Source organism: Choloepus didactylus, chromosome 9 (assembly GCF_015220235.1).
Source record: "Choloepus didactylus isolate mChoDid1 chromosome 9, mChoDid1.pri, whole genome shotgun sequence".
Lineage (NCBI taxonomy): Eukaryota > Metazoa > Chordata > Mammalia > Pilosa > Megalonychidae > Choloepus > Choloepus didactylus.
Window position 1 is genome coordinate 69,045,839 of NC_051315.1, and position 17,247 is coordinate 69,063,085.

Sequence of the window (17,247 nt, forward strand, 5' to 3'; positions counted from 1 at the left end):
AATGATATGAGATGAACATTTACTTGTAAAATTTTGGTTAGTGCTCATCTCAGTATTTACTGTTCTATGAAAAGATCTATAGACTAATTTATATTTTTTATTTTACCTGTCACAAAATCTTGAATTTGATTCTGCTTTCTGAATCATGGTTCCATATTTGATCCTGTTGTTTATACTAAAATGTACAGCAACAGCTAGGAAAATAAAATAAAACTGGCCCAGATTTGCCAGTTTCTCATATTTTATTAACACCTATAATTGATCCTTTATTTTAAAAAGTGGAGCAGTAAAGGTTAGTTCAGAACACTACATGGATCTGGACATGAAGAGTTACCCAAATATAAACTGAGTACTTAGGTTAGGTTACAGTTAAGCTGACCCTTCCCTTTTTCCTCAGTGCTTCTATTCAAAAGTCTGAAACAAAAGACAAGCTTAGGGCCCAACTTGTGTAGAAAGGGGTCAGGAAATGCCCCCATTCTTAACTGTGCTGGGTTGCCCATTTAAAATAGGCATATATTACTTCTTGTCCCTGGTCATTAAAAAAAGCTACGGTTACACTCAAAATATTAAGATGTTCACTGCAAAAAGAGAACTTTGAACATCTCTTGTAAGGGACAGGCTACATTAGCTAGCTACAATGCTAGAGCTGTCAGGAGATGTTCATAGCTGGGAAGAGTTCAATTTTAACACTAGGGGACTGGAAGTCCCAAGCAAGTCTCACACACATACACATAAAAAAAACAAAAACAAAAAAACAGGAATAGTAAGAAAGGAAAAACATTTCTAGACACATGCAGAGCCTGATCTAACAGGGTATATGTAAAAACAGTTTCAGGAGGGAAAAAGGAGTAAATACATGAATAGATGTGAGATAATGTGAATTAAATCCAATATTAATTGTAGACTCTAAGCAGTAGGCATATTGGTGTTTAGTATAAAATTCTTTCAACTTTTCTTTATATTTGAAAAGTGTCATAATAGCGTTGGGGGGCAGATAACAATGTAAAAGCGGTATGAATGATGGAATTCTGAAGGAAAAAAGTTCTGAAGACTACACCTAATAAACTGCTCTCCAGAGTTGTGACAAAAATAACGTTTTAGCTCTCTAATGAAATGGCAAGTAGTGTTAAAAACTGGAAGTCATGTTTTTAAATGCCAAAGTTATAGGAAGCTGACCCAAGAAAGCATAGGACTAAAGATTCAGAGTTCTGTATATTTTTGAAAGTCAAATGTCAGCAAAGCAATTATCAAAAATAAAGTATTCAGGTATTTATTTTGTCCTGTCAGAATAAATTGTTTCATCTTGCTTAAACTTACATCTTTTCTACTAGCTGGCAGGTTATATGCAAATATGCAGAAGCCGATTCATAATTTACAGTAGAATAGCATCATATGAATATTTATTAGAGAGAGATGATTTTAATAGTGCAAGCTATTTTTGCCCCCCATTCTATTTCCTGCTTGCATGCCCCAGAGTAAATATGAGACAGGAGACACACATCTGTTGGTGCCTTGACCTGACTCAGTCTTAGAGTATGAGCATCATGCTGAGTTGAGTGTGATTTTAGCATATGAAAGCATGCATTTCCTTATAACATACTTAATCACAAGCCAACTATGTTTTCCATAACTTAGGCTCAATGACATGTTCCAATGCTGGAGGAAAACCCAACATATTCATGTAAAAATATAGTCTCTAATTTCGAGTAGGGCATTTTCAAGAGTAACTTTGACTATTAGTGACTTTGCATTGCATTCCAACTTCAGAAGAGAACCTCATGAAACGGAACTCCACTGTAGTCTGTTAATTTGAAGTACAGAAAAGCTCTGATCTAGTGTCAGGAATACTAGATTCTAGTCCCAGCTCTACTACTAAATAGCTGTGTAACCTTGGGCAAATAACTCTAAACTCTGAGTTTTAATTCCCTCAACTATCAAACATGTCAGTTGGTTCAGATGGTTTCTCTAAGTTCCCTGACACTTTTAACCATGAATTCATTCATGCTTTTTCTATAGTTTGTTAGCTACAAGTCTGGCTAATCGCAGTAATCTAAACTGTAGTTTTCTATCTCAGGGTAAATATTACAAATAAGCAATCAGTAGCTCAGAAGATTCAGCAAAGTTATTCAGTACTGACTCTGAAATCTGACAACTTTCCTCTCCAGAGGTGAAAAAATTGAAAAATTTCACTTTAAAACCTCTATTTCCTCAATGCTAAAAAAAAAATCAGCAAGAGAATCATTAAATTATAGACCAATAGTTGAAGTAAATGTGATTAAAGTCAGTTGTACTAAAATGTTATTTTAACCTTGTCCCCTCCAAGGTGGTTTTAAATGAAATAAGCTATTATGTTAATAAAATGCAAGTAAAGGAAAAGGATACAAAAAATTGTTTACTCTTACCAAAATGTTTAAAATTTACCATCTGGCGCTTAAGGGCCTTATATAAGATTTTTGTTCCTTTTCCCACCGCTATACTTTACACACACACACACACACACACACACACACACACACACACACACACACTCATTCTCATGCTTTAATTGCAGAGGTTTGCAAATTTGGCTGCACATTAGAATTATTCAGGAAGTTTAAAAGATTTATTTTTAAAATTCTGATGAGCAGGCTTCCTAAGAACAATTGGATTAAAATTTCTGGGGGTGGATCCCAGGGATTCAAATTTTTAAAAAAATCTCCTGATGATTCTAATGTTCATATACAAAGAGGAAAGTTGGCGAGGAGCCATTTTTGCTTTTGTTGCTGTTGAAGTGATAGGAAGACTGGAACAAAGAGGAAGGTTTAACTTTTGTCTTCAAGCAAGGTATCTGAAAACTTAAAATTGAAGGATCTTTGGATTAAAATATAAATAAACATTTTTTTGCATTTCTAAAAATAAAAATATTCTTAAACTCCTAAAAGTCTCCACTCAATATATTATGACCTACAGATACATTTATATTTATATATATAGTGAAACAGCTATATAAAAAAAGAAGCTTTCTACCGAATTAACTTCACTAGTTTTTCTAAAGTTGCAAGGTATATAGATATTTAATCCGTGTTCCTGAAAAATTGACAATACTACATTTTGGAAATCTGTATCATATTATTAAGTGCTTCAAGAGAAGTTAAAATAAGTCTTTATCTGCTATGGAGTCCATCATAAATGATTAATCCTAGTGTTTTTAATTAAAATTTTACTGATAAAAGCAGATAAGAGAGCAATGCATACTACTTTAATAGTGGCAGGAATCATTAGTAAATGAATGAAAACATTGAGATTTAAGAAAAGACACCTTTAGAGTCACCTTGGAATGCTGAGTAGATAATCTAGAGTGACACTGAGTTCATCCATATTAGTCTGTTCGAGGCATAATGGAATTGTCAAAATGAGGCCACTTCGTCTGTCCTTTCCTCCTATTTAGGAAAGAAGATAAAATTTAACATGTAATAGACATTAAATCGTCATATGAATAATATACGATTATAGAGATGTACAATCACTATACTTCTATCACTAAAAACAGAAAGGTATCAAGTGAAAAAAAATGACTCCTACTGTGAAATGAATGGTATTCAAGACATGCCAACCACCAATGATTCTCTGCCTTTTATTAGATAAACTATAAAAATTACTGATATTCAATTAATTTGTTTAACCTCAGAAATGGCCATTTCACAAGATTCAAGTTGATTAATAGTGACTTCAACTACACATTTTTTTTGTTGACAATACAGATTTTTTTTTTAATGGACTACACAAGTTATTTTCAGACTATATTCCCTAAATGATTTTGCTTGCTTGAAAAGATTTTCTCTCTTACTAAAACAGTTTTAATAAATTACTGGCTTTAATAATCAAAAGAGGAAGTCAAGAGGTGTGAGCTAAGAAAAAGTTTTATTTACTCTTCAAAATCTCTATGCCATCCATACACTGAACCAAATCCACAGAAAGGTTCATACCTGGGCTAAAGCACTCTGGCCTACTGCAGAACAGTCTCTAGGAGATGAATTTAAATTCAGGACTACATTCAACTTCATAAAAGGTTTCAGTTAAGGACAATGAAATAATCACTAGAGCAAAAGCAAAAGAAGGGCAGAAGCCAAGAAGCTAAAGACTTTCAAGAGAGGTATGGTCAACAGATTCAAGTGCTGCACAGCGATTAGTGTCATAAGGAATAAAAAGTGTCACTAATAAAGATTATAAAACAATGATAATATCCACTTTGGGCAATGGTGTGGGAAAACAGGCATTTCTGTACACTATTAGGAGAAACATAAATTGAAACAATCTTCTTAGACAGCAATCTGACAATACCTAACACAAACGTAAATGCCCATTCTCTTTAACTAAACTTCCACATATAGGAATTTATATTACTGAAGTTGTGTACAATGAATGCACAAAGATATGAATAAGAATGTTTATAACACCATTCACAGGAGGAAAAAATAGGAAAAGCATAAGTGTCTACTGATAAAGAAGTAAAAAAAGTAATAATAATAATAATGCATATAAAACAAAGAAACAATACTAGCAGAATTCAATTTTTTATTCTGTTCTCTATGGCCTACTATAGGAAAACATGCCCATTTGCAGAGAGACACAATATACTCTGAGAAAAGAATATCAGTAGAATAAATACCAAGACAATTCTGGTAAGACCAAAAGAGCATAAGAATAATAAAACAAGATTATATAATCTGAATAACCTTAAATAGGTGGGGTCACAGTACCTATTCTAAATCATGTGCAGATTTACTCTGATCTAAAATTCCATGAAATCATTACACCAAAGGTACCACACCACTGCTCACACATTAGTAAAATATCTCACAAGTTTTCCTCAACTCTTCCTAGCCAATACAGACTTTGAGTTAATACCGGAAGGTAAATTCAATCCTATACAACAGATTCCAAATAATACAGATAAAGGATGTGGTGGTTTGAAACTGTACATATCCCAGAAAAACCTGTTCTAAAATTTAATCCACTCCTGTGTGGACCCATTGTAAGTAGTACCTTTTGACGAAGCTACTTCAGTTAAAGTGTGACCCGCCTCATACAGGAGGAGGCTTAATCCTCTCATTGGAGTCCTTTATAAAAAGAATGAATACAGAGAAGAGAGAAAGCCACAGAACCAAGAGGCTGAAATCAGTGAAACTCAAAAGAGAAGGGAGAGACCAGAAGATGCCGCCATGTGCTCCGTCCGCCCTGTGGCAGAGGAGCCAAGATTGCTGGAAGCCAGTCTTTGGAAAGAAAGCATCACCTTGACAATGCCTTGATTTGGACCTTTTCCAACTGCAAGTAAATAAATTCCCATTGCTTAAGCCTAACCCATTTCATGGTATTGCTTTGAGCAGTCTAGGAAACTAAAAAAAGGATATTTCATAACTCCTCCAGTAAACTGAAACCTTCTCATGGGGAGATGGGAAGACCAAAGCTAAGAGACAGGATGTCAAAAAAAACAAATTACTCTGTATATCAGAAACAATTATTTGGATGCCAAGTTAGTCTATTAGCCTTAGCCTATATTAATACTTATACAAGAAGTAAAACATCGTGACATTTACATTTTGGAGGTCCCTTTGGTCAAATTACGGGACAGAATAAAAACTGGCCTGCCAAGTACCAACAGTGACAGAACTGGCATCCACAGTTGCCAACGGTGAATAAAAGATACCTCAGAAATGCCATTTTGCCATAACCTTCATTGAAGACCAAAATGCATTTCTATCAGATATATCAAAGAAGACAAATTTTTAAAAAGACAATATATAAAACACTTCCAACTTAAAAAAGAAAAAAACATACCTGAAAGGAAGGCTAGTTTTTTCTTCAAAATGGGTAATATTACTGAGGCCTCCATTGTACTCCAGTAAATTTCCTCACTTCTGAAACACAGAAAGTTCAATGTCAACTATAAGGTCAAAATTACCGTATTCTACAACATATATAATTATGATGGCTTAACTGAAGGTTCTTACTCTCAGCACTACTAACTTTTTGAGCCGGATAATTCTTTTTTTGTAGGCAGCTGTCCTGTGCATTGTAGGATGTTCAGCAGCATTCCTGGCCTCTGTCCACTAGGTGCCAACAGAACGTCCCCCTCCTGGTTGTAACAAACAAAATATCTCCAAACACTGCTTAATGTCCTCTGGGAGGAAAAAAATCACCCCTGGCTGAGAGCCACTGGGTTAACTGTTTTTCAGGGCAGTGAACTTAATTTAGGACAGTGCCAAGTACTTAGCAGTAACTCGATAAATTACTTGCTGAATAAAGGAGAGAATCAATCTTTTCTCTATTGATTTGCTTATTGATTAGCTTAATTCCACATATCTAATTCTTTCAGTTCCACTATTAAATGGCTTTCCCTGATTTCTCATATTTTTGCTCCCCCATATCACATGGTAACACAGCTTATCCTCATATTTACCTCAAGATATCGCCTACAATCCTCTTCCAATTTTTGCCTCTACTGTTAACTGTTTCTATCTCACCACATTTGCAGTTTTAAATCCTCCAAAGAAAAATCTGATCATCCCAGTTTACCTTTTTGGACCAGGTCATAATTCACTGTTCTTGGCTCATTTATCCTGGTCCACTCAGCCACAGCCATGGGTTACAACCAAAGACAAAAACGGACTGCCTAAACAGCAGGAGCTAAGAGCAAAGCAGTTTAGCTTTAATTAAAAGGGGGCTTTGAAGGTTAGGGGTCAACCAAGACAGTGAGGTCAGATGCTCCAGGGTGCCATACCCACACACAACCTTTGAACAACTAGCAAAAACTGGAAGACGCATCTTCCCCAAAACTCCAGAAAACAGTTAAAGGATTGCAGTAACTGAGCACGTGACAAATGAAGAAAATGCAGCTTTAAAAAGAGAAGAAGCTCATGATGCCCTTGATGGCCCCTCCCAACCACTTCACTGACATGTTGTAAAGCTAGCTTGCACTCTCATTATGGGCTTCTGACCTTATTCCTGAGGGAGCAGAATATCCCCTGTGTGCACACTGGGATGTCTGTATGTCCATACCAATCTATCAGGTGGCACCTGAAAGACTAAACCAGGAAATTCCGGCCCACCCACTTAAAATTTGCACTGCAGGCAGAAGTAGCCTGCAGATAGCTAAAGAAGTGTAAGAAACAATTAAGTCGACACAGCCTGGGACATTACTACCAACCCCACAGAAATAAAAGGGATTATAAGAAGATATTATGAACAACTATATGCCATTAGAAAATCTAGATGAAATGGACAAGTTCCTAGAAACATACAAACTACCAACTCTGACTCAAGAAGAAACAGAAGATCTCAACAGACCAATAATAAGCAAAAAGATTGAATGGGTAATCAAAAACCTTCCAACAGAGAAAAGCCCAGGACCCCAGATTAATTTTACCACACATTCCAACAAATTAACACCAATCCTGCTCAAATTCTTCCAAAAAACTGAAAAGGAGGGAATACTTCCTAACTCATTCTATAAAAACAGTTATTACCCTAAAACCAAAGTTAAATAAAGGTACCACAAGAAAATAAAATTACTGACCAATATCTCTTATGAATATAGATGCAAAAATCCTCAACAAAATAGTAGTAAACCAAATCCAACAGAACAATGAAAGAATTATACACCATGATCAAGTAGGATTTATCCCAGGTATGCAAGAGTGATTCAACATAAGAAAGTTAATCAATGCAATATACTGCATTAATAGAATGAAAGAATAAAAAAACATAAGATCATCTCAATTGATGCATAAAAAATGCATTTGACAAAATCCAATACCACTCTTGATAAAAACACTTAGAAACCTAGGACCAGAAGGAAACTCTCTCAACATGATAAGGGGCATATATGAAAAACACACAGCTAACATCAAACTCAATGGTTAACAGATTGAAAGCTTTCCCCCTAAGATCCACAGCAAGACAAAGATGTCCACTTTAACCACTGTTACTCAACACTGTACTAGAAATCCTAGCCAGAATGATTAGGGGGGAAAAAAATTAAATAAAAATAAAAAAAAGAAAGGAAGGCAGGCAGGCAGGCATCCATGCAAGCTGGAAAGGAAGAAGTAGAGCTATTCCTATTTGCAAATAACATGATACTATATATAGGAAATCTTGAAAAATTCACAACAAAGCTACTAGAGCTAATAAATGAATACAGTGAAGTGGTGGGGTAAAAAAAATCAACATGGAAAATTCAGTAGTATTTCTATAAACTAGTAATGAACAATCTGAAGAAAAAAGCAAGAAAAAATCCCATTTACAATAGCAACTAAAAGAATCAAATATCCAAGAATAAATTTAATCAAGGATATAAGGGACTTATACACAGAAAACTACAAAACACTGCTAAAAGAAATCAAAGAAGACCTAAGTAAATGGAAGGACATTCCGTATTCATGGATTGAAAGACTAAATAACATTAAGATGTCAACTCTACCCCCAGTGATTTGGAGATTAGATGCAATTCCAATCAAATTCCAACAGCCTTCTTTGCAGAAATGGAAAAGCAAATTATCAAATCACATAGAATAGTAAGGTGCCCCAAATAGCCAAAATCATCTTGAAAAAGAACAAAGTTTGAGAACTCACACCTCCCGATTATGAAACATATTTCAAAGCTACAGTAATCCAAACAGCCTGGAACTGGCACAAGGAGAGTCATATAGACCAATGGAATCAAATTGAGAGTTCAGAAACAAGCCCTCACATCTATGGCAAGTTGATTTTGATAAGGACGCTAAGTCTACTCAATTGGAAAAGAATAGCATCTTCAACAAATGGTGCTAGGAAAACTGATATCCATGTGCAAAAGTATGAAGGTAGACCCCACCTCAAGCCACATACAAAAATTAACTCAAAATGGATCAAAGACCTAAATATAAGAACCAAAACTATAAAATGCCTAGAAGAAAACACAGGGAAACATCTTCAGGACCTTGTGTTAGGCAATGGTTTCTCAAACTTTACACCAATAGCACAAGCAATAAAAGTTGATAAATGAGACCTCATCAAAATTAAAAATTTTTGTGAATCTAAGACCTTTATCAAGAAAGTATAAAAACATGCTACAAAACAGGAGGAAATACTTAGAAGTCACATATCTGGTAAGTATTTAATATCTAAAATGCATGAAGAATTCTACAACTCCACAGCTAAAAGACAAATAACCCAATTATAAAAAGGGCAAAGGATTTGAATAGCCATTTCTCCAAAGAAGATATACAAATGGCCAAAAAGCACTTGAAAAGATGCTCACCATCATTAACATGAGGGTAATGAAAATTAAAATCACAAAGAGATACCATTTCACACTATTTAGAAAAAGGAAAGAAAATGTTTGAGAGGATGTGACGAAACAGTGATATTCATTCCTTGTCACTAGGAATGTAAAATGGTACAGCCACTGTGGAAAACAGTTTCACAGTTCCTCAGAAAGTATAGAATAACCATATGACCTGGAAATCCCACTTGTAAGTATATACCCAAAAGAACTGACAGCAGGGACTCAAACATATCTGCATATTGAAGTTCATAGTAGCATTATTCACAATTGTCAAAAAGACAGAAGCAACCAAAGTGCCATCAACAGATAACTGGTTAGCAAAATGTGGTATATATATATATATGATGGAAAATTATTTCGCTGTAAAAAAAAAATAATAATTTTGATACATGCAAAAACATGGATGGAACTTGAAGACATCATGTTGAGTTAAATGTGCTACACACAAAAAAGACAAATATGGTATGATCTCACTGATATGAAATAATTAGAATTCACAAACTTATAGTATTAGAAAGTAGAGTACAGGTTACTAGGGGCCAGTATGGGGGTGGTGAATGGGGAGTGAATGCTTAATTGACAGAGTTGCTGTTTAGGATGATGGAAAATTGGGGGCAACAGATGGGGATGATTGTAGTACAATATTGTGAATGTAATTAATACTACTGAATTATATATTTGTATAGGTTAAAAGGGGAAATTCTAGGGTGTTCATTTACTACTAGAATAAATGTTTTTAAAAAAAACCATAGGACTAAACATAATGTGAACCTAGTGCAAACTATGGACTATAGTTAACAGTATAATTTTAAAAATATTGTTTCATCAATTGTCCCCAAAGACACCACACCAATGCACCGTGTTACTAGGGAAGACTGCATGTGTGAGTGGGGTCATATGGGAACTCTGTAATTTCTACATGATTTTCCCATTAACCTACAGCTTCTCTAATTAAACAAAGGGGGAGAGGCCCATGGGCAAGGCAGTCATTCCAAGATTTGCCAGTCCAGTATATTACCCAAACTGGACTCTGAGGAGAGAAGGATCTTTAAACAAAAACAGAATAATCAAATGTTCAATCATTATTATCCTTCTACTCTTAGTTTCATGTCTGAAAGACTATTCGCCATCACATTTTATCCCCACCTCCCTACTCCATCTCACATCCACCCATAAGCACAATACAGCGCAGTTCCTTGGAGAGCATCTCTGTTTGAAATAATGCCAGCATTCTCTAATGAAAAAAATTTGCCAGAAGAGCAGAAAATGTGACTCTTTAGATGATTGTACATTACTTATTCAGCAAAATATACTATGAACCTATCCTGTTTCAGATACTGTGCTACCAGAAAAAGCTAAAAATCCAAGTCGTAGCCCTACCCTGCAAAAAAAGGTAGTCTTAAAAAAAAAAAAATCCCAGCTATTAAGAAAAAATTGTAGATTTAATATCTGTCAGATAGTGGCTAATTAAGCAGCACCAATTTAAAAAGCATATAATTTTACAGCTTCTGTGTACACAATAAAAGAAAATCACCACTGTTTTTACCTGTCAACAAAGAAAATAAGTTGTCAAACTAAATATGATCTATTTCTTTCATATTTTATTCCTTGAATATTTATACTTTGTTCATTCATAGTTGTTCTGTTAGCCATGGCTAACAGACATGTGGCAGGAAGTAGGAAGAAAAGCTTATGTTTTTATCTCTAATCTAAAATAGTTTTGCTTCCTGTTTCTAGATCAGTATTTTGACCTATCAAGTTGTTATTCAGGTACATAAGAACCCAGATAGCTCAGATTCATATCTTAGGTCCCTTCTCCTACGACCAACACGCCAGAGATCTGATTTGAAAGCTTGATAATGATGATGCTAAAAATAATTATTATGATTACTAACCATGTTCGTGGTAATGATTTATTTATAAATCATTGTGGTAAAAAGACTTTTTTGTATTAACTTATGTAATCCTCACAACATTACTACAAAGTCAGTATTACTATTATCTCCATTTTACAGAAGAGTTAACAGAGGCTCAGAGAGGTTAAAAGTTGCCCAATATCACACAGCTGAGGAAGTTAGGGTTCATGGCCAGGCAATCTGGTTCCAGAGCAAGGGTGCTTTCATATCACACTATCAGCTTAACTAGAAAACAGCTGTGAAATATCCAAGGCCATGGCCAATTGAACAAGATGGAGCTTAAATGTAGGCTTTATACATACACATCTATATGCATGTATGTGTATGCATAAATGTATTTTACTGCAAGTACATGGGAATGAAGAAGACAATAACAGCTAGTTTAGTTTGGTGCCACTGCTTTGATTTCATGCTGAAGTATCACCTCTTTTGCCCACTATAGCTTCTGTGCCATCTGTGCAAATGTCACCAGTTAAAAAAGAAAAATAACACCTAACAATTATTATGAAAATAGTTGCTGGGCTCTCAGAAAGCTGGTAACAAGAGAATGCTTGCTCTAGGTTAAGTCAATGGGATGCTCCCGTAAGGAATTTCAACCTTGAAGGAGTGAAGCAGCTACTGGAACAACTTATTCACAAGCAACAGAAGTGGCCTCCTAACCAGACTTTTCCTGTGGTATGAGCACAACCAAATTCTCAGCTGCTTTTGATTCTTTACTATTTTCCGAACCTCTTTCTCCATCAATATCATCAATTCTGTGAATTTTACAACATCCTTTCAAAAATACCTTTTCTGTTTAAGTTTGCTAAAGTAAGCATCTCTCTTAGTCAATGGGAAAAACATAATTGGTACAAGAAGCAAAACTGCAATTTAGAATTTAGTCACCGTCTTTAATTTTTTTTCTATCCGATGCTTTTGAGTGAAAACGCCCATCAATACATTGAAGTTTTAAGACCTGCTCATTCTAAATAGCTTTTACTTACTCATTAAAGCCCAAATAACCACCACTCAATAAGTAGGAACAGCTGAAATTCCTAAGATTCCAAAAGCATAAGAAATGAAATCAGCAGGTGCCCCTTTAAGTAAAATCTGTCACCGAAGTCAGGTTATTAGTTTATGCCAAGTGCTAAATTTTAATTGCTCACCACTGTGTTCTCCATATAATTAAAGCAAAAAAGGTTAATGGTTTCAGTCTCTTGGTATAGATTCGGCAAGCTATAACAACCAGAAGCAATCTTACATTTTAGCATGTCTCCTCAGAGAAAGGTACTTTGACTAAACTTTCTGTTACTTCACAGAACCACAAATACTAAGTTTTTGTTTCAATCTAATAGCTTTTTTTTTGTCTTGAAAGTAATAATAAAGTAATTTAAGGTAGTGAGAAATACTGGTTTTGGGTGTGTGAGCCAAGATCAAGTGAACTGATGGATAAAATGTAAAGAAGTCAAGAGATGAAAACTAATATGTTTAATCTTTATTTCTTCTCCTCTTCTGGAGTCATTCTCCATCATTCTCTTTCATTGTTGTCACATAAGAGACAGGTAATGAAAAATATGACTACTGTTCCACTAGTTCCAATTAAATTCAACTTTTTGAAGTTATTTCTTTTCGATTTCTCAAGTCTTTAGCACAGTTATGAAAAACAAAAGCCGATCTTATTATTTGTAGAATAGTTAAAATAGATCACATACAAAACACATAAAGAAAAATCTTACAAAAAACAAACATCCAACACCATCAACCAACTCAATGTAACAAATGCAAATTATTTTTCACAAGAGGCTTATTCAAGCTAATATATAATTGAATTATGTTATCAAATAAGGAATGAAGCCAAAGACAATCAAACTGTCCATTCACCTGATGTGAAATAATGAAAAGTCGCAATGAAAATGCATTTATAAAAAAATAACTTGACAAGTAAAACAGGCTAAGGAATGGAAAAATTAAATTCACAATACATTTAACAAAGAAGATTAAATAAGAAGTACTCACTGCTGTACTTGTCATAGTTCATATATGACCATTTAAAACAGAACCTATTTTTAAGTCACAGTTTATTAAATATAAAAGAGGCAGAAAGCCAGAGTTTATAGCAGATGAGGTGCCTCAGAAACTGGTGAATACGAAGGAGAATGTACAACCAGGATTGCACGTTACCTTCAATCAAAGGCAAGCAGCACCAAAATAAATTAATATTATTCCTAGGTTCAAAATAAATCCTACCTAAAACAGAGCCCCCTCTTCCCAAATTAGGAATGATGAGCTGTGGGAACTAGAAATATAAGGAAACTAGATTTCAACTGATATGTGTATCTTGATCATCTTGATAATCTTTCCAAAGACCTTAGGGAATAAAAAAGGAAAATAAGGACAACCAAGTAGTTAAGCTGGTATCTTGTTTCCCCAAGAGGAGAGACCAAGTTTTATTTATTTTTGTTTTTATTTACTCATTCATTCACTCATTCAACAAATCTTTAATAAGCACCTACTAGATCAAAGCAAGTCTAGGAGCTGGACAAACTTGGTGTTCAAAAAATATCCGATTAATTAATGGGTAGATAAATGAATGGACAAATGTATGGAACAAACAGTAAAGCAAAACACTTATCCTATATTCCTAACATAACTTCCTAGATGCCAACACCTTGAGGTGCAATCACAGGATTCACATATGCATACTTTTCCTTCAAAGCAGCTCCTCCCAGCATTATCATACTACTGAGATAGTCTCCAACAGATCCCATTAGTAGCTCCATTAGTTGCTAAATGCTAGAGAAAGTCAGGTTTGCGATGTTAAGGATGGACATCAACGGGTGTTATTATTAGGCAGCCATGAGAGGGCAGCAGAGGATGTGCTGAGAAGCAGGAAAGAACTGTAGACCTTTTAATCAAAACTGGGGAAATTACACTTCATCAGAGATTGTAATTGATGCTATAAGTGAGTGTACTGGAACTCCTCTCCCAATAAGTGTATATCAACCAGTTTATTTGGAAAACTCAGATTCTGCAAAGGGGATTTTTTTAACAACCAATGAAAACTCTGTAGAATAGCTTAAGGCTAACTAAATTGTCTTTAATAAGTCTACATCATGTACAAGATTAATGGCAATGAACAAAATCAGAATACAGGCTACTCACCCTTGTATTTCCAAAGATATATTGTAGCTGTCCCTAAGTTGAGAATAAAAATGCCTTCAGCTGTTATCAGTGAAATCAAAGCAATCTTGAGATTAAAACAAATTTAAACACACACTAAGGTATTCACTACTAACTTCACTGGATTCACTGTTTCATATATTCACATATAAACAGGAATAAACACATTCAACTTAATACTCAAATAACAGATCAGTGAAGCAGATTAACAGCTGAAAATTTACAGATGTTTTGTGTAATTGCAGGTGCCAGTGTATAATTATTAATCTGGTTTTACAACAAAACTGATGGATCTAAATGAAACAATAACAACCCTTTTGGATAGATTTAAACGAAAATTAGAAAAGAAAGGCTAACTTCAGCCACAGTATAGAGCTATCCAAAAGCTTACATCCTCTAAACAAAATTGAAAGCTAAAATATTGCCACATAATTTCAGCAGGGATCAGGACTTCATTTATTCATGGAGGGAGGGAGGAAGAAAAGGAGGAAGAAAGGAAAAAAAAAATCTGTAATCTAGTTTGAAAGAAAAGAATTCTATTTTAAGGAGTCCAGTGGGACATTAAACGTCCTATCCTGAATTTAAATTTAAACTTAAATTTAAATGCAAAAGCCTACCATTAATGGTAATAACAGCTCACCACTTAAAAACTCTGTTTGAAAACTACAATATAAGCAACTACCTCAAGACCACTCTCCTTGTCCTACTCCTTCTCTGTAGGAGCCTCTGACGAAGCCTCTACAAAGTCAGAAGGAGAGATGGAAAGTCAATTCCTTAAGGACTTTCCCACCCCTCTACCTATTCTACCAAACTCTCACAGGCAGCAAACCTCCATTTTTGAAGGCCCAGCTTCAAAAATTCCTTAGCTGTACGAAGTTTTCAAATCGTTGGCTCTTCCTGTCTACATAAATTTATTCCTAAATTCTCAGGGGTTTGGCTCCTTCACCAAAACTGGGGCAGCAAGGCAGCAGAAGGAAAAAGAGAACATTGTATAGAAAAGAAAATCACGCTTGTAGAATTCCAAGAGGATGAAGACATCCCTGGTGTCTGCAGCTTTAAGCACCCCACGGCCAGAATCTCGTTACTTGCTATCAAAACTTCATTACTTGCTGCCAGAAAGTTCTGAGAGGAATTCACTACATGCATGGCTTCTGCACCTTGCATCTTGTGCAAAGAATGGATCACTTTCTTCTCCAGGGCTCGCACTGTGTTCAGTGAGATCAGCTGGCTCAGGAAGTGCCCATCCATCATTAGGAGGAGACAGATACAGCCACAATAATTTTACAAATCCCATCATCAAATTTCTAGATCCCTCTTCATTTGCTGTCCCCCTCTATATTTTAGAATTTCTCCGGGTCATCACCAAACCTCCTCTCCCTGACCTTCCACCTACAAAGAAATGTTCTTCCTCTATCCTCAGCAAAAATACATATGCCTTCCATTGATCTGACCTCAGACTAAATCTAATATTCCAGACATATAAGATTGTAATTATAGGGTCCCAAATTCCAAATAGTTGGCATGTAAATTAATTTTTAGTATCCAATTATTCGTACCTTGGAGACCACGCACATATGAAAGAGCACTCTTTTTCAAATGAAATAATGTGTGTATCATTTAACATAAATTGAGATTTTGGCAATTCAAGTTTTTTGTTTATATAATGTAAATTTTAGTATGTATTTAACTGAAAAGATGGAAAACAGCTCAAAAAAAAAAAAAAAAACAACAAAAAAGAGGAAACTCCAAAGCAGAAAGAAGCCAATGGAATACATGAAAGAGTTACTACTTTCCATCTGACTCAAAGTCTCAACGATGTTTACTGAAAGTATTTTGGTGGTAAAACTACCAACACAATACTGTATACACCATAAATACTTTAAATTGTTCTATAACTAACATGTCATTTTACTATAATGGGGAACAAAGTAATACAAGACACATATGAAAAACGTAGTACTATTTATAGAATGACCACCTCCTTTATCCTTCATAAGGAGTGCTAGCTAGCGATTTAAGTTTTATTTTCCAAGCAAAGACCTCCCATTAAAAGCCTGTCTACTACAGGTTTCTGTTCCAAAGAACTGCTCTTCCTCTCTCTCAAACGCTGTTTAGTGCAGTAGTAACCAGCATGGCCGGGGAGCCAGGGTATGACTTGGGTGAGCCAAGTGGTTTTAGCGATTCCTTTCATTTCTTTTAAGAGCATAATAACTGAACCTAACTCACAAGACTGAGGATTAAATGAGCTGAAGTATGCATAGTGTTTAGTGTACTCCCAGAATGTAAGCATTCAATGGCATCTCTTAATAGTAACTAAAATTTCCTTCCTCCATTAATTACTGGTTTACTGTCACTGATTCCCCACTGAGACCACAGCCAAAACATTTCCACTAAGGCCTTCTTGATCCAACAGGCTAAAACTAAAACAGTTGCAACCTTATTACACATAAAAACAATACTTAACATGAAATGGCATTTTTTATGTTCCAAGAATATTATACTATTTCATTTAATCCTCAGAACCACCACATATAATACTACAATTCTTTCTGGGGTGATGGAAATATTGTAACATCCGACTGTAGTGATGGTTGCACAACTCTGTAAATGTACTACAAACCACTGAGTTGTACAATTAAACCATGTGAATGTTATGATATATAAATTATGCTGTGATACAGCTGTCAAAAAATAATAAAAATAAATAAAGTTGCCAGCTTTTTAAGTCAGGACAATCAGGATAAAAATGATATGCACTTTAAATACTAAAAATAAAAACTCAAAATATGCAAGCATATACTCCAAAAAGTCTGTAAAATGAATTGCTTATGCTGAGAGCAATTTATAAGTCTGACTTCTACTATAATT

At 34.9% G+C, this 17,247-nt stretch overlaps 1 protein-coding gene across 4 annotated transcripts in view; it reads right to left on the reverse strand.

The window, feature by feature from the left end:
* The window catches only part of SESTD1 (SEC14 and spectrin domain containing 1), a 154,488-nt gene that overhangs the window by 81,441 nt on the left and 55,800 nt on the right, over window positions 1-17,247 (reverse strand). For 2 of the 4 annotated variants that reach the window (XM_037850449.1, XM_037850450.1), the window contains exons 2-3: window positions 5,818-5,897; window positions 3,311-3,419 (exon numbers count right to left, since the gene is read on the reverse strand). In XM_037850449.1, coding sequence (XP_037706377.1) covers window positions 3,311-3,419; window positions 5,818-5,872 — 164 coding nt within the window. In that variant the 5' untranslated portion in view covers window positions 5,873-5,897. Of the gene's footprint in view, window positions 1-3,310; window positions 3,420-5,817; window positions 5,898-6,006; window positions 6,028-17,247 lie in introns of those variants that run through there. The other 2 variants (XM_037850448.1, XM_037850451.1) reach the window with 2 other exon arrangements.